Source organism: Oncorhynchus keta, chromosome 4, assembly GCF_023373465.1.
Source record: "Oncorhynchus keta strain PuntledgeMale-10-30-2019 chromosome 4, Oket_V2, whole genome shotgun sequence".
Lineage (NCBI taxonomy): Eukaryota > Metazoa > Chordata > Actinopteri > Salmoniformes > Salmonidae > Oncorhynchus > Oncorhynchus keta.
This window is the reverse complement of record NC_068424.1, coordinates 49,032,964-49,057,826: the sequence shown is the minus strand read 5'-3', so window position 1 is coordinate 49,057,826 and position 24,863 is coordinate 49,032,964. Positions and strand designations below refer to the sequence as shown.

Here is a 24,863-nt window from a genome sequence, read left to right as displayed (position 1 = left end):
AAACCTCTCAACAGTGGAGACTGCCGTTAAAGCCTACTCTGACATGACTGAAGTGCCTCTAGAATATGACATATTTTCAGATTTAAACCTGTATTTGGTGATCGGCCTGGGCTCAGTGTCCTTTTTGTTATTGATCACCATATTGGTCACCTGTGTGCTGAAGTGTCAGAAACCAATACCAAGTAAAGCGGCCCCTCCCAGTAGGAACAGCGTGATCAGCGAGAGGAATTCGACTATCGCGGATTCCACCCTGGTCTCCAACGATGCCTACTGGTACAGTCTGTTTCTAGCGGAGACGAGGAAAGGAAAGCTGGTAGTCAGACAGCCTGTGCCAAAGGCGGGTTCCAGATACATCGTGTCCAGTCTACCAAGGAGCACTGGCCTGACAGAGACCAGTGACTCAGCAGCCTCTACACTGCAGGTAAGAATAACACTCTTAATTTCAAATCTGCAAAATGTTGTTTTAACTGTAGCCTACTGACCGTGTTTGAGTCTTTATGCGTTCGCCTCGCGCGTAAATGTTCATCTATCAGTGCGCACTTTAATATGCAATGGAAGACACTCAATGTGAAAACATGACACTCAATCAACAACAGATAAGGTCTACAACAACTTTTAACATATAAAAATATATTGGGTGAAACCACTTCACCGTTCTAATAATGACTGGACAGCGCGTAATCTACTAGAGCTGGTTAGAGCTGGGTAAATAACACATGGGCTACCCTATACGTTTTCATTATTTACCTCGATTAAAACCTTGCAGCTAATGGTCCTACAACCGTTTGGATGCTTGTGTCTGGTTTTAGTTATATTTTTCAAGTATAGTCCGCCTAAATGCAAAGAGAAATGTCTCCAAGCTTGTTACATGCACAAAGCGTCGCTGTTGACCAGCTAGCAAAACAGACTCGTTTGTGATGCAATGGTCGCCGTAACAGTACGTCATAATGAAGGCGGTGTAGCCTACAAAACACAGTGGACAGCTCCCGGTGCAAAATACCTTCAGAAAGGACATTTTTATTCCCTGCTCCTTCTAAAACGCCAACGGAGTTCTGAAGTATTATTTTTACATATTGTCTTCGGCTGGCTCACGTTGTTTTATTTCACATGACTGCGTCGTAACCAGAGTCTACAAATATAACAATGGAGGCGCATATCAGCGCACAACACTGGGGAAGGTACGGCTCGGTCTTTCTTCTTTTTAGTGCAGTCCTGAACACTGCGTCTGCCGTCACTCACTATTCTATTCCCGAGGAAATGGAAGAAGGTTCCGATGTTGCTAATTTAGCTGCTGATTTGGGTCTGGATGTAAAAACGCTGAGTAAAAGGAGGATTCGATTAGATGTCATAGCGAATAAGAAATATCTGGATGTGAACAAAGAAACGGGGCAGCTGTATATCGCAGAGAGGATTGACAGAGAATTAATTTGCACTGCTAAGACATCTACATCTTGTTTTCTAAAAATGGAGGCTATTGTCGAAAACCCACAGCGGATATTTTATATCGAATTAGAGATAATGGACATCAATGATAATGCACCAAATTTTCGAAGGGACACCATAAACTTAGATATTTCTGAAGCAACGCAGGCCGGTGAAAGGTTCTCTGTCAATAATGCAGTTGACCTTGATGTTGGGGCTAATTCAGTGAAAACCTACCATCTAAGTGACAGTGACCATTTCAATATAGAAATTCAGACCGGAAGAGATGGGTCAAAGTTTGCTGATTTGATCCTGAAAAAGGCTTTAGATCGAGAGCAGCAGGCGGTTCATAATCTAATACTCACCGCTGTAGATGGCGGGGTACCCACACGTTCCGGGACAGCCAGCATTACTGTTCGTGTGCTTGATACGAACGACAACGCCCCTAAGTTTGACAAAGACAACTACAAAATCGATATAATGGAAAACTCTCCAATTGGAAGTCTTGTTGTTAAATTGAATGCAACAGACTTAGATGAGGGCACCAATTCGGAAATATTATATTCTTATAGCCTGTATACATCAGAGAAAACACAACAAACGTTCGATTTAAACCCTAACAACGGTGAGATCACGGTAAAGGAAATGATCAATTACGAAGATTTCAGGATCTACGACATGGAAGTCATAGCAACAGATAAAGGACCCAATTCCTTAACAGGTCAGTGTAAATTAACCATTTTAGTCACAGATATGAATGATAATCATCCTGAAATATCCATCAAATCATTTCAAAGTCCAGTCAAGGAGGACATAGCAGTAGACACGGTGATAGCAGTGGTTAGTGTCAGCGATAAAGATTCAGGTGACAATGGAAAAGTTGATATTCGTATAGCTGATAAATTACCTTTTGCGCTGAGAGAGTCTTCTAATAACTATTACGAATTAGTAGTTTCACAACCTCTGGATCGTGAGAAGGTCCCTGAATATGAAATCACTTTTACGGTAACAGACAGGGGTTCCCCTCCGCTATCTGACAACGAAACTATGACTTTAGAACTACTAGACGTTAACGACAACGTTCCACAGTTCCCCCAGTCGTTCTACACTATACCCGTTATGGAGAATAACGCACCTGGGGCCTTGCTAAGTTCCCTCACTGCGTTTGATCCAGACCTCCATGAAAACCAGTATCTAGTTTATTTCATCATAGAGAAGGAGATAGTGAACACCTCCATGTCCATGCTGTTCTCCATCAATCCGGAGAATGGTAATCTTTACGCACTAAAGACGTTTGACTATGAGATAGAGAAGGAGTTCCTTTTCCACATTGAGGCCAGAGACTCTGGTGTTCCTCCGCTCAGCAGTAACGTGACTGTCCACATCATTATTGTGGACCAGAACGACAACACCCCGGTCATAGTGTCTCCGTGGCGCGCGCACGGCTCCGTGGTGGAGGAGAAGATCCCCAGATCCACCGATAAAGGATCCCTGGTCTCCAAGGTGATAGCCATAGACACGGACTCGGTCCAGAACTCTCGGATAACATACCAGTTTCTACAGGTTACTGACGCTACTCTATTCAGTCTGGACCAATACAACGGAGAGATACGTACTATGAGAATGTTCAGTTACAGAGATCCGCGTCATCAACGGCTGGTTGTCATCGCCAAGGACAACGGGGACCCTGCTCTCTCTGCTACAGTTACCATAAAGCTATCAACAGTGGAGACTGCCGTTAAAGCCTACTCTGACATGACTGAAGTGCCTCTAGAATATGACATATTTTCAGACGTAAACGTATATTTGGTGATCGGCCTGGGCTCAGTGTCCTTTTTGTTATTGATCACCATATTGGTCACCTGTGTGCTGAAATGTCAGAAACCAAAGCTCAGCAAAGCGGCCCCTCCCAGTAGGAACAGCGTGATCAGCGAGAGGAATTCGACCATCGCAGATTCCACCCTGGTCTCCAACGATGCGTACTGGTACAGTCTGTTTCTAGCGGAGACGAGGAAAGGAAAGCTGGTAGTCAGACAGCCTGTGCCAAAGGCGGGTTCCAGATACATCGTGTCCAGTCTACCAAGGAGCACTGGCCTGACAGAGACCAGCGACTCAGCGGCCTCTACTCTGCAGGTAAGACAAAACTCACCATCTGATTTAACCAAATGACCCCTAATCCCTTTGATAAACAAGTGCTGGATGTCTGTGCGTAAAAGTAGTCAATGTAGGGTGAAACGTTCATTTATGGGTTGTGAACAAACAAGTATGACAACGAAAAACAACAAAAACATTTAGAACTATTGTTTCTATTATACCTATTTTAATCAACTAAACGTTCCTCCCCGGTTTAAGTTCAATGGTGTGAATGCTGGTAAAATGCGCGAAGTGTCGCTGCTCACCAGTAAAACGAACTCTTCTGTGATGTAACAGTCGCCATGACAGTTCGTTACAGTGAAGAAAGCAATGCAATTTGTGGACGTCTCCTTGGACCTGAATCCTTCGCTGTGAAAAGGATGATCTAAAATACATCTCGGTACAACGGTCGACACGTTTGGCTTCTCACACCGCCATCAAAAGGTATCGTTTTCTATAGTGCTTCACTCACGGATCAAAACAATCAAACGATGGAGGCACATTGTGTCCTTCAGCCCTGGAAAAGGTACGTGTCGGTTTTTATTTTATTCTCTGCCACTATGAACACGTTGTCTGCGGTTACCCATTATTCCATTCCCGAAGAAATGGAGGAAGGCTCTGTTGTTGCTAATCTAGCCGCTGATTTGGGACTGGACGTGAAAACACTGAGTAGACGGAAGATGCGGTTAGACATCATTGCCAATAAGAAATACTTGGATGTGAACAAAGAAACGGGCGAACTGTACATCGTTGAGAAGATAGATCGAGAATATCTCTGCGCTTCTAAAACAGCCACGACTTGTTTTCTGAAATTGGATGCAACAATCGAAAACCCAATACGAATATTCAACATCGAATTGGAAATAATGGATATCAATGACAATGCACCGAACTTTCGACGAGATTCCATACATCTGGACATATCTGAATCCACGCCAACTGGGGAAAGATTTTCCTTAAACAATGCAGTGGATTCTGATGTCGGAACAAACTCAGTTAAAACGTACTATCTCAGTGAAAGTGAGCATTTTAATATTGAAGTTCAGACTGGGAGAGACGGGTCAAAGTTTGCTGATCTAATTTTGAAAAATACTTTAGACCGAGAGGAGCAGGCGGTTCATAATCTAATACTCACCGCTGTAGATGGCGGAGTCCCCGCGCGCTCCGGAACAGCCAACATCATTGTTCGCGTGCTGGACACGAATGACAACGCCCCTCAATTTGAAAAGGATAATTACAATATAAACATAATGGAGAACTATCCATTTGGAAGTCTTGTAGTTAAATTGAACGCAACTGATATAGATGATGGTACTAATTCGGACATCGTCTATTCATTTAGTTTGTATACATCAGAAAAGGCTCAAGGAACATTCAGTTTGAACCCAACTAACGGAGAAATCAGAGTAAAAGAAATGATTAATTATGAAGATTTTAGAATCTATGATATGGAAGTCATAGCAACCGACAAGGGGACCAATTCCTTATCAGGACAGTGTAAGTTAACTATTCTAGTCACAGATATGAATGATAATCATCCTGAAATCTCCATCAAATCCTTTCAAAGTCCAGTCAAGGAGGACATATCAGTAGACACGGTGATAGCAGTAGTTAGTGTCAGCGATAAAGATTCAGGTGACAATGGGATAGTTGATATTCACATTGCGGATCAATTGCCATTTGTACTAAGAGAGTCATCTGATAACTATTATGAGTTGGTAGTTTCAGAGCCTCTGGATCGTGAGAAGGTCCCTGAATATGAAATCACCTTTACCGTAACAGATAGGGGTTCCCCTCCGCTATCTGACAATGAAACTATCACTTTAGAACTACTAGACGTTAACGACAACGTTCCACAGTTCCCCCAGTCGTTCTACACTATTCCCGTTATGGAGAATAACGCACCTGGGGCCTTGCTAAATTCCCTCACTGCGTTTGATCCAGACCTCCATGAAAACCAGTATCTAGTTTATTTCATCATAGAGAAGGAGATAGTGAACACCTCCATGTCCATGCTGTTCTCCATCAATCCGGAGAACGGTAATCTTTACGCACTAAAGACGTTTGACTATGAGATAGAGAAGGAGTTCATTTTCCACATTGAGGCCAGAGACTCTGGTGTTCCTCCGCTCAGCAGTAACGTGACTGTTCACATCGTTATTGTGGACCAGAACGACAACACCCCGGTCATAGTGTCTCCGTGGCGCGCGCACGGCTCCGTGGTGGAGGATAAGATCCCCAGATCCACCGATAAAGGATCCCTGGTCTCCAAGGTGATAGCCATAGACACTGACTCTGTCCAGAACTCTCGGATTACATACCAGTTTCTACAGGTTACTGACGCCACCTTATTCAGTCTGGACCAATACAACGGAGAGATACGTACTATGAGAATGTTCAGTTACAGAGATCCGCGTCATCAACGGCTGGTTGTCATCGCCAAGGACAACGGGGATCCTGCTCTCTCTGCTACAGTTACCATAAAGCTCTCAACAGTGGAGACTGCCGTTAAAGCCTACTCTGACATGACGGAAGTGCCTCTAGAATATGACATATTTTCAGATTTAAACCTGTATTTGGTGATCGGCCTGGGCTCAGTGTCCTTTTTGTTATTGATCACCATATTGGTCACCTGTGTGCTGAAGTGTCAGAAACCAATGCCAAGTAAAGCGGCCCCTCCCAGTAGGAACAGCGTGATCAGCGAGAGGAATTCGACTATCGCGGATTCCACCCTGGTCTCCAACGATGCCTACTGGTACAGTCTGTTTCTAGCGGAGACGAGGAAAGGAAAGCTGGTAGTCAGACAGCCTGTGCCAAAGGCGGGTTCCAGATACATCGTGTCCAGTCTACCAAGGAGCACTGGCCTGACAGAGACCAGCGACTCAGCGGCCTCTACTTTGCAAGTAAGAGTATACTCTTAATTTATGATAACATACTTCAATGCTATGCTATATATACAGTTGCTGTAGTCCCGTGCGTAAAACCAGGGCACAAATATATACAGATAATTGATAAAAGTTATATTTAAAAATAAAAAAACATATTTGGACATATGTATTTCCTTAATCCAGCAGTTAGTCTCACCAGAAAGGTGAACATATTTCCAATTGTAAGGTGGTCTGGTAAAATGCGCAAAGCGTCGCTGCTCACCAATAAAACCCACTATTCTGTGATGTAACAGTCGCCATGACAGTTCGTCGCTAGCAAGACAGTAAGGCAATTTCATGTGAACAGCTCCCTGGTCCTGAATCCGTCTTTGACAAATGATCATTTAAATTGCATTGCATCACAACGCTGGAATTGTCGTCGTCTCGTCTTCTCATATTCAAAAAGGTCCCATTTTGTTGCATTGCGGAAAACAGTCAAACGATGGCTGAACATCGCATCGTTCAGCCCTGTAAAAGGTACGTCTCGGTCTTTCTTCTTTTCTCTGCCACCCTGAACACGATGTATGCGGTTACTCACTATTCTGTTCCCGAGGAAATGGAGGAAGGCTCCGTTATTGCTAATCTGGCCTCTGATTTGGGGCTGAACATGAACAGTCTCAGTAAACGCAAAATGCGCTTGGATGTTATTGCCAACACAAAATATCTGGACGTTAACAAAGAGACTGGCGAGCTGTATATCGTCGAAAGGTTGGACAGGGAATCTCTTTGTCCAACTAAGACAGCAACATCATGTTTTCTTAAAATGGATGCAACAATTGAAAATCCAATAAGGATGTTCAATATAGAATTAGAAATCATGGATATAAACGACAACGCGCCACATTTTCGACGGGACACAATGGATTTGGATATATCAGAGTCTACTCCCGTGGGTGAGCGATTCTCTCTGAACAATGCAGTGGACCCGGACGTTGGTAGCAACACTGTTAAAACCTACCACCTAAGTGAGAGTGAACATTTCAATATCGAAATACAGACTGGTAGAGATGGAGCAAAATTTGCTGATTTGATACTGAAAAAGGCTTTAGACCGAGAGCAGCAGGCGGTTCATAATCTAATACTCACCGCTGTAGATGGCGGAGTCCCCGCGCGCTCCGGAACAGCCAACATCATTGTTCGGGTTCTGGATACAAATGACAACGCCCCTAAGTTTAATACAGACACGTACAAAATCGATATAATGGAAAACTCTCCAATTGGAAGTCTTGTTGTTCAATTGAATGCAACAGACTTAGATGAGGGCACCAATTCGGAAATAACGTATTCATATAGTTTGTATACATCGGAGAAAACGCAAGGCACTTTCAGTTTAAACGCTAACAATGGAGAAATAACGGTAAAAGAAATGATCAATTATGAAGATTTCAGGATTTATGACATGGAAGTCATAGCAACAGATAAAGGACCCAATTCCTTGTCAAGTCAGTGTAAATTAACCATTTTAGTTACAGATATGAATGACAATCATCCAGAAATGTCTATAAAATCGTTTCAAAGTCCTATAAAGGAAAATGTAGCCATAGACACTGTGATAGCAGTTGTTAGTGTCAGCGATAAAGATTCAGGTGAAAATGGAATCGTCAATATTCACATTGCGGATCAATTACCTTTTGCGCTTCGAGAGTCTTCTGATAACTATTATGAGCTGGTAGTTTCACAACCTCTGGACCGTGAGAAGGTCCCAGAATATGACATAACTTTTACCGTAACAGACAGGGGTTCCCCTCCACTATCTGACAACGAAACCATGACTTTAGAACTACTAGACGTAAACGACAACGTTCCACAGTTCCCCCAGTCGTTCTACACTATACCCATTATGGAGAATAATGCACCTGGGGCCTTGCTAAATTCCCTCACTGCGTTTGATCCAGACCTCCATGAAAACCAGTATCTAGTTTATTTCATCATAGAGAAGGAGATAGTGAACACCTCCATGTCCATGCTGTTCTCCATCAATCCGGAGAACGGTAATCTTTACGCACTAAAGACGTTTGACTATGAGATAGAGAAGGAGTTCCTTTTCCACATTGAGGCCAGAGACTCTGGTGTTCCTCCGCTCAGCAGTAACGTGACTGTCCACATCATTATTGTGGACCAGAACGACAATACCCCGGTCATAGTGTCTCCGTGGCGCGCACACGGCTCCGTGGTGGAGGAGAAGATCCCCAGATCCACCGATAAAGGATCCCTCGTCTCCAAGGTGATAGCCATAGACACGGACTCCGTCCAGAACTCTCGGATTACATACCAGTTTCTACAGGTTACTGACGCTACTCTATTCAGTCTGGACCAATACAACGGAGAGATACGTACTATGAGAATGTTCAGTTACAGAGATCCGCGTCATCAACGGCTGGTTGTCATCGCCAAGGACAACGGGGACCCTGCTCTCTCTGCTACAGTTACCATAAAGCTCTCAACAGTGGAGACTGCCGTTAAAGCCTACTCTGACATGACTGAAGTGCCTCTAGAATATGACATATTTTCAGACTTAAACCTGTATTTGGTGATCGGCCTGGGCTCTGTGTCCTTTCTGTTATTGATCACAATATTGGTCACCTGTGTGCTGAAGTGTCAGAAACCAAAGCCCAGCAATGCGGCTCCTCCCAGTAGGAACAGCGTGATCAGCGAGAGGAACTCGACCATCGCGGATTCCACCCTGGTCTCCAACGATGCCTACTGGTACAGTCTGTTTCTAGCGGAGACGAGGAAAGGAAAGCTGGTAGTCAGACAGCCTGTGCCAAAGGCAGGTTCCAGATACATCGTTTCCAGTCTACCAAGGAGCACTGGCCTGACAGAGACCAGTGACTCAGCAGCCTCTACACTGCAGGTAAGAATGACCTACACCCATTATTTAATCTAAATAGCAATACATTTGATAGAGTTGTTTTCTTCAGTGCACAATTATCGTGCGTAAAATTGATGAATAGGTTTACTCAAGTTCGACCACGTGTTGATTGCAATTTTTTGGGCAATCAACAGTTCCAGCTCCACATTCAATGTACTTATATGCAACCAAATCATTCAATTCACAAGTTGAAAAGTCACTGTTGTCCCGTTGCAACTGCTCTCACAGAATACTTCAAGTTTAAACGCACTAATAATACAACCTAAACGTTTGCAATTTCAGAGCTGCATAGGCTGGCAAAATGCGCAAAGTGTCACTGTTCACCAATAAAACGCACTATTCTGTGATGTAATCGTCGCCATGACAGTTCGTCATAGTGATAGACGCAGTGCCTATTGTGTGTGGACATTTTCCGGTCCTGAATTTCGATTCCTTCGATATCATTTTTGTCCATCTTCAAAACGTTACAAGGTCGTCTCGTTTTCTTGACGTAAATTCAGCACAACTTCATATTTTCGTTGTGGTGCATTACGCACAAAGATAAGCAATACAACAATGGAGACGCACATCAGTGCACAGCACTGGAGAAGGTACGTCTCGGTATTTCTTATTTTCTCTACCGCCATGAACATAGCATGTGCGGTTACTCACTATTCTATACCCGAAGAAATGGAGGAAGGCTCTATTGTTGCTAATTTGGCTGCTGATTTGGGTCTTGATGCGAAAACCTTAGTTAAGCGTAAAGTACGGTTGGATGTTATCGCCAATAAGAGGTATCTGGAGATAAACAAAGAGACGGGAGAGCTATTCATCGCGGAGAAGATTGACAGAGAATACCTATGCAACAGCAAAAATCCATCTTGTTTCCTCAAAATGGATGTTTCGATTGAAGAACCAATACGAATGTTTAATATTGAAGTGGAAATAATGGACATAAATGACAACGTGCCCCATTTTCGCAGGGACACCATGCACCTGGATATATCAGAATCCACCCCGGCAGGTGAACGATTCTCGTTAAACAATGCAGTTGACCCAGATTTCGGTACAAACTCTGTAAAGTCGTATCACTTAAGTGATGAAGAGCATTTTAGTATAGAGATTCAAACCGGGAGAGACGGGTCAAAGTTTGCTGATTTGGTTCTAAAAAATGCTTTAGACCGAGAGGAGCAGGCGGTCCATAACCTAATACTCACCGCTGTAGATGGCGGAGTCCCCGCGCGCACAGGCACAGCCAACATCATTGTTCGCGTTCTAGATACGAATGACAACGCCCCTCAATTTGATAAAGAAAGCTACACCATCAATGTGATGGAAAACGCCCCAATTGGAAACCTTGTGATTGAATTGAATGCAACTGACTTAGATGAGGGAACCAATTCGGAAATAATATACTCATATAGCCTTTATACATCAGAGAAAACGCAAGCAATTTTCAGTTTGAATTCTAATAGTGGTGAAATCAGAGTCAAAGAAATGATTAATTATGAAGATTTCAGGATTTATGATATGGAAGTCATAGCAATGGATAAGGGACCCAATTCCTTGTCAAGTCAGTGTAAATTAACTATTTTAGTTACAGATATGAATGACAATCACCCAGAAATGTCCATAAAATCGTTTCAAAGTCCTATAAAGGAAAATGTAGCCATAGACACTGTGATAGCAATTGTTAGTGTCAGCGATAAAGATTCAGGTGAAAATGGTATAGTTGACCTCCATATTGCTGATCAATTGCCATTTGCACTAAGAGAGTCTTCTGATAACTATTACGAATTAGTAGTTTCACAACCTCTGGATCGTGAGAAGGTCCCTGAATATGAAATCACTTTTACGGTAACAGACAGGGGATCCCCTCCGCTATCTGACAACGAAACTATGACTTTAGAACTACTAGACGTTAACGACAACGTTCCACAGTTCCCCCAGTTGTTCTACACTATACCCGTTATGGAGAATAACGCACCTGGGGCCTTGCTAAGTTCCCTCACTGCGTTTGATCCAGACCTCCATGAAAACCAGTATCTAGTTTATTTCATCATAGAGAAGGAGATAGTGAACACCTCCATGTCCATGCTGTTCTCCATCAATCCGGAGAACGGTAATCTTTACGCACTAAAGACGTTTGACTATGAGATAGAGAAGGAGTTCCTTTTCCACATTGAGGCCAGAGACTCTGGTGTTCCTCCGCTCAGCAGTAACGTGACTGTCCACATCATTATTGTGGACCAGAACGACAATACCCCGGTCATAGTGTCTCCGTGGCGCGCGCACGGCTCCGTGGTGGAGGATAAGATCCCCAGATCCACCGATAAAGGATCCCTGGTCTCCAAGGTGATAGCCATAGACACGGACTCGGTCCAGAACTCTCGGATTACATACCAGTTTCTACAGGTTACTGACGCTACTCTATTCAGTCTGGACCAATACAACGGAGAGATACGTACTATGAGAATGTTCAGTTACAGAGATCCGCGTCATCAACGGCTGGTTGTCATCGCCAAGGACAACGGGGATCCTGCTCTCTCTGCTACAGTTACCATAAAGCTCTCAACAGTGGAGACTGCCGTTAAAGCCTACTCTGACATGACTGAAGTGCCGCTAGAATATGACATATTTTCAGATATAAACCTGTATTTGGTGATCGGCCTGGGCTCGGTGTCCTTTCTGTTATTGATCACCATATTGGTCACCTGTGTGCTAAAGTGTCAGAAACCAATGCCCAGCAAAGCGGCCCCTCCAAGTAGGAACAGCGTGATCAGTGACAGGAACTCAACCATCGCGGATTCCACCCTGGTCTCCAACGATGCCTACTGGTACAGTCTGTTTCTAGCGGAGACGAGGAAAGGAAAGCTGGTAGTCAGACAGCCTGTGCCAAAGGCGGGTTCCAGATACATCGTGTCCAGTCTACCAAGGAGCACTGGCCTGACAGAGACCAGCGACTCAGCGGCCTCTACTCTGCAGGTAAGAAATACGATGCCCACTGGTACAGTCTGTTTCTAACGGAGACGAGGAAAGGAAAGCTGTTTGTCAGACAGCCTGTTCTTAAGTCGGGCTCCAGATACATCGTGTCCAGTAGCCTCTACTCTGAGTCGCTGCTTTGAGCCTCTACCCCAGGGATCGTCAACTAGATTCAGTCATGGACCAATTTTGTTATTGAGCGCATGGTCGTGGGAACGGAACATAATAGCAGATCATTTGTGGACTGCAACTTGACTAGAAGAAGCCCAAACAGATAAAATGTTTGACTAAAACAATAATTTCAAACTTTACCTACATTTGTATACCACCACGTGTCTCTCTATTGGGCGTGGGAAGTCTTAGTAACATATTTCTTAAATTAAAATCTCTTCGAGCTGATTTCCTGATGTTGTTACAGTCTTATGCTCAGAACATTTTGGGGGCCAAATAAAACCACTGGACAAATTCGTCCCGCGGTCCTGCTCTACTCGGACTCTACTGGTTTAACGTAATGTGCAACAACTTTACGTGTGGGTTCGCTACAGTACGCAGTTGCCATGCGTACAATTGATAAACACGTTGGCTGAAGTTCTACCATCATTTGAAAGTGTTCACAATAACAACAACCGTTATACTTTCACATCCCATTCGTTTACCATTGACCAATCAATTCACCTCGAACAGATAACTAATATTTCTATCCACAACGGCTGGTATTGTTACCAGAAGGAATCACAATTACCCAATAATAGGCCTAAATAAAGCAATGTTCCTCATGTATTCTTTACCTCACATTCTAGCAATATTGTTGTGTGTCGTATTTTTTTCGTCGCATAAATAATATCACCAAAAAGTGTGCAATAAACATGTATTAAATCCAAGGTTGCAAGGGCTGCTAAAATGCGCACAGGGTCGCTGCTCGACAATGAAACGCATTCTTCTGTGATGGAATGGTAGCCATGACAGTTCACCATAGCGATAAAGGCAATGCGTATTCTGTATGGACTGCTCGCGGGTGCTGACATTTATCTGCTTTTGAGAAGGTCGTTTTTGTCTATATTTTCAAAAGGTTACATATCTAATTTTCTTGACACAAATTCGCCACCAGTGCAGTATGAGGCACATCCCAACAATGGAGGTGCATATTAGTGAAGAGCCCCGGAGAAGGTATGTCGCGGTCTTTCTTCTTCTATCTGCCCTCTTGAACACGGCATCTGCGGTTACTCACTATTCCATTCCCGAAGAGATCGAGGAAGGCTCCGTTGTTGCGAATTTAGCTGCTGATTTGGGTTTGGATGCTAAAATCATGGCTCGACGTAAAATACGGTTGGATGTTATCGCCAATAAGAGGTATCTGGAGATAAACAAAGACACAGGGGAGCTACTAATAGCGGAGAAGATTGACAGAGAATACTTATGCAACGTTAAGACATCCTCTTGTTTCCTCAAAATGGATGTTACCATCGAAAACCCAATTAGACTATTTAATATTGAAGTTGAAATAATGGACATAAATGACAACTCTCCCCAATTTCGCCGGGACACCATGCACCTGGATATATCTGAATCCACCGCTGCAGGAGAACGATTCTCTCTAACCAATGCAGTAGACCCAGATTTTGGTGCAAACTCTATCAATACGTATCACTTAAGCGAGAGTGAGCATTTCAGTATAGAGATTCAGACCGGAAGAGACGGGTCAAAGTTTGCTGATTTGATTCTTAAAAAGGTTTTAAACCGAGAGGAACAGGCGGTTCATAATCTAATACTCACCGCTGTCGATGGTGGAGTCCCCACGCGCTCCGGTACAGCCAACATCATTGTTCGCGTTATAGACACGAATGACAACGCCCCTCAATTTGATAAAGAAAGCTACAACATTAATGTGATGGAAAACTCTCCAATTGGGAGCCTTGTGGTTAAATTGAATGCAACAGACTTAGATGAGGGAACAAATTCGGAAATAGTTTATTCATATAGTCTTTATACATCAGATAAAACCCAACAAACGTTTAGTTTGAATACCAAAAATGGTGAAATCAGAGTCAAAGAAATGATTAATTATGAAGATTTCAGGATTTATGACATGGAAGTTATAGCAACTGATAAGGGGCCTAATTCCTTGACAGGGCAGAGTAAATTAACTATTTTGGTCACAGATATGAATGACAATCACCCTGAGATATCAATTAAATCATTTCAAAGCCCTGTCAAGGAGGATATTCCAGTAGACAGTGTGATAGCAGTGGTTAGTGTCAGCGATAAAGATTCAGGTGACAATGGGATAGTTGATATTCGTATTGCTGATACATTGCCTTTTGCACTAAGAGAGTCTTCTGATAACTATTACGAATTAGTAGTTTCACAACCTCTGGACCGTGAGAAGGTTCCAGAATATGAAATCACTTTTACGGTAACAGACAGGGGTTCCCCTCCGCTATCTGACAACGAAACTATGACTTTAGAACTACTAGATGTTAACGACAATGTTCCACAGTTCCCCCAGTCGTTCTACACTATACCCGTTATGGAGAATAACGCACCTGGGGCCTTGCTAAGTTCCCTCACTGCGTTTGATCCAGACCTCCATGAAAACCAGTATCTAGTTTATTTCATCATAGAGAAGGAGATAGTGAACACCTCCATGTCCATGCTGTTCTCCATCAATCCGGAGAACGGTAATCTTTACGCACTAAAGACGTTTGACTATGAGATAGAGAAGGAGTTCCTTTTCCACATTGAGGCCAGAGACTCTGGTGTTCCTCCGCTCAGCAGTAACGTGACTGTTCACATCGTTATTGTGGACCAGAACGACAACACCCCGGTCATAGTGTCTCCGTGGCGCGCGCACGGCTCCGTGGTGGAGGAGAAGATCCCCAGATCCACCGATAAAGGATCCCTGGTCTCCAAGGTGATAGCCATAGACACGGACTCGGTCCAGAACTCTCGGATTACATACCAGTTTCTACAGGTTACTGACGCCACCTTATTCAGTCTGGATCAATACAACGGAGAGATACGTACTATGAGAATGTTCAGTTACAGAGATCCGCGTCATCAACGGCTGGTTGTCATCGCCAAGGACAACGGGGATCCTGCTCTCTCTGCTACAGTTACCATAAAGCTCTCAACAGTGGAGACTGCCGTTAAAGCCTACTCTGACATGACTGAAGTGCCTCTAGAATATGACATATTTTCTGATTTAAACCTGTATTTGGTGATCGGCCTGGGCTCAGTGTCCTTCCTGTTATTGATCACCATATTGGTCACTTGTGTGCTGAAGTGTCAGAAACCAATGCCCAGCAAAGCGGCCCCTCCCAGTAGGAACAGCGTGATCAGCGAGAGAAACTCAACCATCGCAGATTCCACCCTGGTCTCCAACGATGCCTACTGGTACAGTCTGTTTCTAGCGGAGACAAGGAAAGGAAAGCTGGTAGTCAGACAGCCTGTGCCAAAGGCAGGTTCCAGATACATCGTGTCCAGTCTACCAAGGAGCACTGGTCTGACAGAGACCAGCGACTCAGCGGCCTCTACTCTGCAGGTAAGAATGACCTACACCTCCGCTTCCAGGAAAACAAACGCTTACATCAAATCAACCAGCAACAATCAGAGGACGACCTCGAGCAGCTGTCTCAATATCTTTGTGGGTTATCATCCTATTTATATGTGTCTCTATACGTTGTGTTCTTCAGAGGTATGCGTAGGCCTAATTGTGACCCAAACAGATGAAAATAGCACACCAGCCTTTACTCACCTTAAACATCTCCTCAAATACAGTCAGTAGCTTGCCCCTTGACTAAGAGCATCACAATGCCAGTTCAAGACACTTGAGGTCATGTGGTTCAATGGGATCACTAGGAGAGAGGGTCTTGATTCACATCTCGAGCAGCAGTCTAAGTACATGTGTGATTTTAAAAAACATTTAAATATTTTTTAAAATTTAAAATTTTACCCCTTTTTCTCCCCAATTTTGTGGTGTCCAATTGTTGTAGTAGCTACTATCTTGTCTCATCGCTACAACTCCCGTACGGGCTCGGGAGAGACGAAGGTTGAAAGTCATGCGTCCTCCGATACACAACCCAACCAGCCGCACTGCTTCTTAACACAGCGCGCATCCAACCCGGAAGCCAGCCGCACCAATGTGTCGGAGGATACACCGTGCACCTGGCAACCTTGGTTAGCGCGCACTGCACCCGGCCCGCCACAGGAGTCGCTGGTGCGCGATGAGACAAGGACATATACAGAGGGTACCAGTACCGAGTCAATGTGCGGGGTTACATGTTAGTTGAGGTAATTAAGGTAATGTGTTCATGTAGGTAGGGGTAAAGTGACTTGGCGCTCTGGTACTGCTTGCCGTGCGGTAGCAGAGAGAACAGATGACTTTGGTGGCTGGAGTCTTTTTTTCACATTTTTTGGGCCTTCCTCTGACACCGTCTAGTATAGAGGTCCTGGATGGCAGGAAGCTTGGCCTCAGTGATGTACTGGGCCATACTAACTACCCTCTGTAGCGCCTTAAGGTCAGATGCCGAGCAGTTGCCATACCAGGTGCAGCTTTATAACTTTGAGGATCTGGGGACCCATGCCAAATCTTTTCAGTCTTCTGAGGGGGAATAGGTATTGTCGTGCCCTCTTCACGACTGTCTTGGTGTATTTGGATCATGTTTGTTTGTTGTTGATGTGGACAACAAGAAACTTGAAGCTCTCGACCTGCTCCACTACAGCCCTGTCGATGTGAATGGGGGTGTGCTAAGACCTCCTTTTCCTGTTGTCCACGATCAGCTCCTTGGCCTTGCTCACATTGAGGGAGAGGTTGTTGTCCTGGAACCACACTGCCAGGTGTCTGACCTCCTTCCTATAGACTGTCTCATAGTTGTCACTGATCAAGCCTACCACTGTCTTGTCGTCTGCAAACTTAATGATGGTGTTGGAGTCATGATTGGGAGTACAGGAGGGGACTAAGCACGCACCCTTGAGGGGTACCTGTGTTGAGGATCAGCGTGGCAGATGTGTTGTTTCCTACCCTTACCACCTGGGGCGGCGCATCAGGAAGTCTAGGATCCAGTTGCAGAGGGAGGTGTTTAATCCCAAGGTCCTTAGCTTAGTGATGAGCTTTGTGGGCACTATGTGTTGAATGCTGAACTGTAGTCGATGAACAGCATTCTCACATAGGTGCTCCTTTGGTCCAGGTGGGAAAGGGCAGTGTGGAGTGAAATTGAGATTGCGTCATCTGCGGCTCTGTTGGCGCGGTATGTGAATTGGAGTGGGTCTAGGGTTTCCGGGATGATGGTGTTGATGTGAGCCATGACCAGCCTTTCAAAGCACTTCATGGCTACAATTGCCAGTGCTATGGGGCGGTAGTCATTTAGGCAGGTTACCTTGGTGTTCTTGGGCACAGGGACTATGGTGGTCTGTTTGAAACATGTAGGTATTAAAGACTCGGTCAGGGAGAGGTTGAAAATGTCAGTGAAGACACTTGCCAGTTGGTCAGCGCATGCTCTGAGTACACGTCCTGGTAATCCGTCTGGCCCAGCGGCCTTATGAATGTTGACCTGTTTAAAGGTCTTACTCACATCGGCTACGGAGAGGATGATCACACAGTCGTCCAGAACAGCTGGTGCTTTCATGCATACTTCAGTGTTGCTTGCCTCGAAGCGAGCATAGAAGGCATTTAGCTTGTCTGGTAGGCTCGTGTCTCTCAGAAGTTTGCGGCTGAGTTTCCCTTTGTAATCTGTAATACTTTGCAAGCCCTGCCACATCCGACAAGCGTCAGTGCCTTTGTAGTAGGATTCAATCTTGGTCCTGCATAGCGTGATTTTTTTATAAGCGTCCGGATTAGTGTCCTGCTTCTTGAAAGCAGCAGCTCTAGCCTTTAGCTCATTCCGGATGTTGCCTGTAATCCATGGCTTCTGGTTGGGATATGTACGTACAGTCACTGTGGGGACGACATCATCGATGCACCTATGGATGATGCTGGTGATTGATGTGGTATACTCCTCAATGCCATAGGATGAATCCCGGAACATATTCCTGCCTGTGCTAGCAAAACAGTCCTATAGCTTAGCATCCGCGTCATTTGACCACTTCCGTATTGAGCGAGTCACTGGTACTTCCTGCTTTAGTTTTTGCTTGTAAGCAGGAATCAGGAGGATATAATTAACGTCAGATTTGCCAAATGGAGGGTGAGGCAGAGCTTTTGTACACATCTCTGTATCTGGAGTAAAAGTGTTCTAGAATTTTTTTCTCCCCCTCTGGTTGGACATGTGACATGAGGTAAACAGATTTAAGTTTTCCTGCATTAAAGTCCCCGGCCACTAGGAGCGCCGCTTTTGGATGAGCATTTTCTTGTTTGCTAATGGCCTTTTACAGCTCGTTGAGTGCGGTCTTAGTGCCAGCATCGGTTTCTGGTGGTAAATAGACAGCTACGAAAAATATAGATGGAAACACTCTTGGTAGATAGTGTGTATATTGTGGAAATGTAGTGTAAGAGCTGTTTGAAAAGACCGCCTGAAGTTTTAGCCTGTTTTGGTGGGATGGATTTTAGTCCTGCCTGGTGAAATCACCAGGCGGTAAATTACTGTAGTTAATAGACCAATAAGAATGAGAGTTCCAAACCTCTCTGCCAATAACAGCTCTTTGTCTGTTTTCTGTTCCCCACTCAGACCACTCCCAGACCGTCATTGCAAAATTCTTGCTTGAGAAATTGCTCTTTGCTTAGAAGCAATTCTTGTTTCTTTTTTTGACCATTTTAACTTAAAACAATCACAGTAAGGTACTTAATTGTTACCCAGAAATGTTTTGATATAAAACAAAAACCTGTCTGCATTGGACCTTTAAGACTACTGAGAGGCATCGGAAGTTAGAGCTGTGTGCTGGTACATTCAAATGACAGCTTGGTTGGCCATCCTCATGAAGGCATTTTCATAACCTCTATTACGGAGTAGTAATTTGGGAAACCAGGCCAATTCAGACCGTGATAATCTAATCATAGTTCCCAAAGAGATACAGTGAAACAATGTGGTGTGGTTTCAGAGAGCATAGCCCATATATTTTGCGGGAAGCTCCCTGTGGGATGGTTCTCATCGCGTGAAACATGATACCTTATTGTCCAATACAATTCTAATAGTTATCAACGCGGGCCACCTTGTAGACATCGCAAGCAGAACGGCTGAACCAACAAGTGGCTTGTTAACAATGCAATATTTTGTAGCCAAATGATGTCAATGCTATTCCAATAAAGCTTGACCTATTTTGAAGCGTGCCTTGCTTAACTCCTCTATTTCAATTCACTCACTGGCATGGCCATTCAAAATATAATACTTTAAGCGGTGTTCCAATTCCAGAACAAGCGAAGCAACATCGACTCAGAGAAGCTGTCTGGAAGTTACCGTAACATATCCGAAGAGCGTGCATCACCAAATGTACATTAAAACCATATTACTGTTCCATAACAACAGGCAACTGCAGGTAAAACCAAGATGGCACCGTGAATAACCAAGATGGCATCATGAAAAGCCAAGATGGCACCGTGAATAACCAAGATGGCATCATGAAAAGCCAAGATGGCACCGTGAAAAGCCAAGATGGCATCATGAAAAGCCAAGATGGCATCGTGAAAAGCCAAGATGGCACCGTGAAAAGCCAAGATGGCATCGTGAAAAACCAAGATGGCATCCTGAAAAGCCAAGATGGCATCCTGAAAAGCCAAGATGGCATCGTGAAAAGCCAAGATGGCACCGTGAAAAGCCAAGATGGCATCCTGAAAAGCCAAGATGGCATCCTGAAAAGCCAAGATGGCATCGTGAAAAGCCAAGATGGCATCGTGAAAAGCCAAGATGGCACCGTGAAAAGCCAAGATGGCCTCATAAATAACATAGATATAACACTTTGGTGAAACGTTTATTTCTGAGAAGAAGCCATGAGGATCTCATGTGATATTGTCTGATATCAGCAACCTGGCAAATTACTGAACAGAAAAGTGTAACAATTTGTTTTCTTTTCGGCATCACATAAACTACCTAAAATTAAGAAGGTCACACAGTTAAATCTCAGAAACTATTCACAGAAACATATTCAATACTGTTTAACCAGATACACAGTATTTAGAAAGTGTCAGGTGCAGAGAGGGAGCAGGTGTAACATTTCCACTTTCCACCTCATTACCAGTCTAAAAACAGGTCACCTTCTGGCGTTGCAGGGTAATCCGTATGACAGGCCTAGTTCCTTTCTCTCTAGAAACCGTTCACCTCTCATTCATTCATATCACTTCCCTCTAGCATCTCAGTAAACAGCTGCAGCACCTGCTGTGGAGAACAAAAAAGCCTTCTAATTTGGTCTGACAGGTTGAGTGGTGTGTAGCATGTGGCCTGTATTCCACTGCACTGACTGTGCCTGCATACTGCAGCCATTTAGCGGTATACTGCATCCTTTTTCGAAGTAACACAGTGATGAAGATTACACAGTGATGAAGATTACACAGTGGTGAAGATTAGACAGTGCCAGAAGCAATTGTATTTATGTATGTTCTACTAGAATATGAGGAGACAGAAACCCCTCGAGCTTTCAAAACAGACCAGATATGTTTTCACATTAGTGGAACATTAGAGGAGTCTATTATTAGTCTAGAGGCATCCGCTCATCATTGACATCATAGGTTCTTATTTCATGTTTGATATGCTTATTGACTTCCTTCGTCAAATATAGTCAACTGCAGCTGTAAATGCATTCGAATAAACCCTTCTCTCTCCCACAGTGAGCCCAGTCAAGCTGAAGGCCTAGCTTTGTGTACAGCTTTTCAGTGCAGCCACTCCCCCTCTATGCTGCAGAGGTTATCTCTCCTCCTCTTACACCACCCAGTAAGAGAAGGAGTGCAGGGAGGAGATCTGCAGTAAGAGATGGGTCAGGGTTGTAGTGTTGCTTGTTCTGCTAAGCACCTCTCGCTCTATACCAGTGGCCATATGGCCTTTCCAGGTGTTCTGCAAGAGCTGTTCTCCTGCTATTATACATTTGCACACTCATTACAATGGACAGTGTTTTCAGAAAGTATTCAGACCTCTTTGACTTTTCCCACATTTTGTTACCTTAGAGCATTCGTTTTAGAATAAGGCTGTAACGTAACAACATGTGGAAAAAGTCAAGGCCCCTGTATAACAAATGTTTTCCTTGATCAAGGTTAGTTCTCGTTGAAAGGTAAGTTTTACAGAATAAGTGATTGTGTGTGGTCTTGTGTGTGAGGGTGAACGGTGTTTGTGTGCATACGGATTGCTGAAAACGGTCATTTTCCTAACTAACTCATGTTTCCCTTTTCAGACTGTCATGCAATTCTTCCTGCTAAGCTGTGCTGTCTGTTTTATCTTAAGCATCTTCTGTTTTGGGCTATACTATTCAGAGTGCAGACTGTTTCTCAGACGTATGAGATAATCTCTTTCGTAGAAATGCAATGATTAAAACGACATAAAATGGGAGATTGTAGCCATAGGCCATAACCATGCATACAGAAAGAGTTCCTCTTCTTCTGTTCTGCAATGTCTTGACCATTGAAACGCTTCTTTCTTTTCTCCCTGTTCTTAAGTACCCTAAGTGAGGGAAGTCCACTCTGCAGCTGGAGGTACGCAGGAGTCTCACTCACCCGCCCCGGAACCCCTTTTTGAATGACCTTACAGAAATGATGTGTTTTTTTTGTTGTTTTTTTGTGTCATTCTTTTGTTGTTTTCAGTGTAAATCCTGTTCTCCTGTCGTTGTTTTCTTCCTCTTGGAGGAGGAGCTGTGGTTTTGATGACAAAAACGTCACTTGGCCAAGTTGATACCAATACCCCGTCCCTCCTGCCCTGTTCCCCATGGCTTAATTGAGTCTGGCCTGCACCGACCTTTTGTCCTGTTTAACTGAGCCTCATCCCAAAACAAACCACTGCTGCACATATTAGACTCTCACCCTCAAGGCCTTTTGAGCCTGTCTCAAGCTCTAGAAATGCTACTGTTATGATGCTGATGTCTAGGTCATACCGACCTAGTTTCCTAACTATACAGTACATTGGGTCTTTCTCCTCTGCCAGAACAGTGACTTTTGGGCGCTTTCCTGTCAAGGGAACAAAACAAATGGCATTGATTGACCTCAGTAGACATCAGACAGAGACGGAGTAATAATCATAACGCTGCAGATAGTAATAATCTGGGATCTATTTGACAGAAGCACCGGCTTTAGTTGTAATCCAGATTAAAGAGGGGGATCGATTAAGGTATGTCCTCTCTACTGCAATCGCCTTTTGGTTTTTCGGGCACACACCTGTCTGTCACACCTGACTGCAGCCAGTCACTGAGCCCTAAGCCCAGCACCTGTTCCTGGGGCCGCAGAATGACAGCCCAAAAAGAATGAAAAACTTAAACATGTCCTGCTTACACTCACCCACAACTATGGACTCCCTTGACTGATGCATCTTACAGAATCATGCCAGGCCCTCCCTGAAACCACCACAGAAGCTCTCTAACCAGGCTGTCATACATTTGTTTTTTTTACATGAACAGAACTATACAGCTAATAAGCTTTGACACAGTCCTCTGCATGGGATATTAATGCGTGTTCATCTCCTTCAGTCCCATCACTAAAGCAGATCAGGCACATCCTCTACTGCATCTCAGACTGTTTGTTTGGTGGATTGGACTGTGGTGTGATTGGTTGATTGTTTGATTGTTTGACTGACTGTTGATGAGTTCACAACACGTTTGACCCTTGTGAATTCCTGTTTACTGGGATGTGACGTATGACCTAATTCTTCGTGCAGAGGGACGGGAAAGGAAACTAATCGCCCAGTTACTTAGCAACCACTCTCTCTCCCTCATATAATCTTGGAGCATGGTATTCATTAATAGTCACCCCCCTCCCACCCACCCACCCACCCACCCCCACCACCACCACTACAAGTCCCACTCTGTCGTTCTGCCTGATGCCCTGTCTGACTGACAGACCTCGGCTGCATGAGACATGTCAGAGTTTGGTCAATCATAAGGCTGTGAATGTCCCAGATGACTCCCACTTTTGTCTAATTTTCTCCTCTCATTTGCAGGGGTCGACCACCACTGGCAGCAGTTCCTCGTAAGGCTCCATCCCCATTGGTCCGCTGAAGTGACATCAGGAGGAATCCAAGTCCACTGAAGAAAGGAACCCCATCCTTACCCTACTCAGCCCCCTCCCCTAAACGCCCAGCCCCTCAGTGATACTCCAACTGCACCCCCTTGGCCCCACAATAACTGTACCCCAAGGACCTAAAGGACACTATAGTGACCCCGTCCCCAATCCCCTGTCCCTTAGCCATGCCCCAATCTCTTTTTAAGCACACGCTAGCCCCAATCAACTTCACAAGTCTTTTAGCGTCCATTCAACATGCATGATTCTTGCATGGCTCTGGCCCATCACTGTGGGCCCTTCGTATTTCAAGAGAAAAGACACTAGAGACACAGAATGAACAAGTAGAGGTACCACTGGACATACAAAAGGAGTTCCAAACAGCCACTATGAACTAACAGAGACGGACATGGGGATGTGGAGTTGTCTTCAAAGATAGTAACCCATCTCAGAAAAATATGTTAGGCTTTCCACTTCAGTGTTTCTTCTTGGTCAGGCAGCGCAAAGGTGTGGAGATGTATAATCAAGCAAACAAAAAAACGTGTAAAGAAATATGTCAGATGGCTAAGTAGCTACAGAGGATTAATAACAGTATAGGACTGAAAGGGAATTAGTATTGTGTGAGGTGATGTGATGTAGAAGTAGGTAATTTAGTCGTTTTCTGTAGTGTACAAAGACCTTGTGCTACATGTGAGTGAGACACTCTTTAGAATACTTTTGTCATCCAATTTATCAAACAAGGAAATAGGGGAGGGTTAATTAGAAATGCCATGATGCTTAGTTTGTTACAAGTGTACTGATTTAAGTGTGAGGCACGTGACATCCCCGGCAACTTTGAGAGAGAAGAAAAAACACACTTTTACGTTCCTTTTCATTTCTTATTTTTCAAACTATGTACAAAATGTGACTGCTAAACAAAATGAAATGCCAATATTTACAGTACTACAGTAACTACTATTATCTCTGCTTTAAGTTATGATCAAGGCAAGTCTATAATTAGTGCTTTGTGTAGCCTATATTATCTATCGGTGGTGCAATGTGTAGTCATTCTTTTTTATGTATTGTACTGTATCCTATGGCGATTTGTTATATATGGGTACCATTACATCCATGATGAATTATCTCTTTTTCTCTGTGAATTACTGGTTATTTTACCTTTCCCGAGGTGGGCCCACTCATCCTTAGCACATCAAAGATGCCCCTAACCACTGATACAAGGTCAGATCACTTTCAGCGCTCTAATGGTTCAACAAGGTTAGTAGGGTATCTGACGATCCTAGAGCTGTTGTTTAGGGGCCTAAGTAGCCTAAGACTAGGGCGGCTGACCAGTTGAGGCTCCAACTGCAGCTCGTTGGTTGACACGCTAGCTAATGTCGCTTCTGTTGCTACAATCAAATCGACTTTTGATGTAGCTGCTCATTATCAAGTTGTA

The 24,863-nt window shown here is 44.1% G+C and overlaps 1 protein-coding gene across 21 annotated transcripts in view; it reads left to right on the top strand.

The window, feature by feature from the left end:
- Positions 1-24,552, top strand: part of LOC118381966 (protocadherin alpha-C2-like) — a 33,457-nt gene extending 8,905 nt beyond the window's left edge. For 2 of the 21 annotated variants that reach the window (XM_052508612.1, XM_052508627.1), the window contains exons 2-3: positions 21,884-21,919; positions 23,373-24,552. In XM_052508612.1, coding sequence (XP_052364572.1) covers positions 21,884-21,895 — 12 coding nt within the window. In that variant the 3' untranslated portion in view covers positions 21,896-21,919; positions 23,373-24,552. Of the gene's footprint in view, positions 1-958; positions 3,556-3,864; positions 6,459-6,529; positions 9,337-11,688; positions 12,319-12,938; positions 15,857-21,883; positions 21,920-23,372 lie in introns of those variants that run through there. The other 19 variants (XM_052508582.1, XM_052508588.1, XM_052508587.1 and 16 more) reach the window with 17 other exon arrangements.
- The last annotated feature ends 311 nt before the right edge of the window (positions 24,553-24,863 follow it).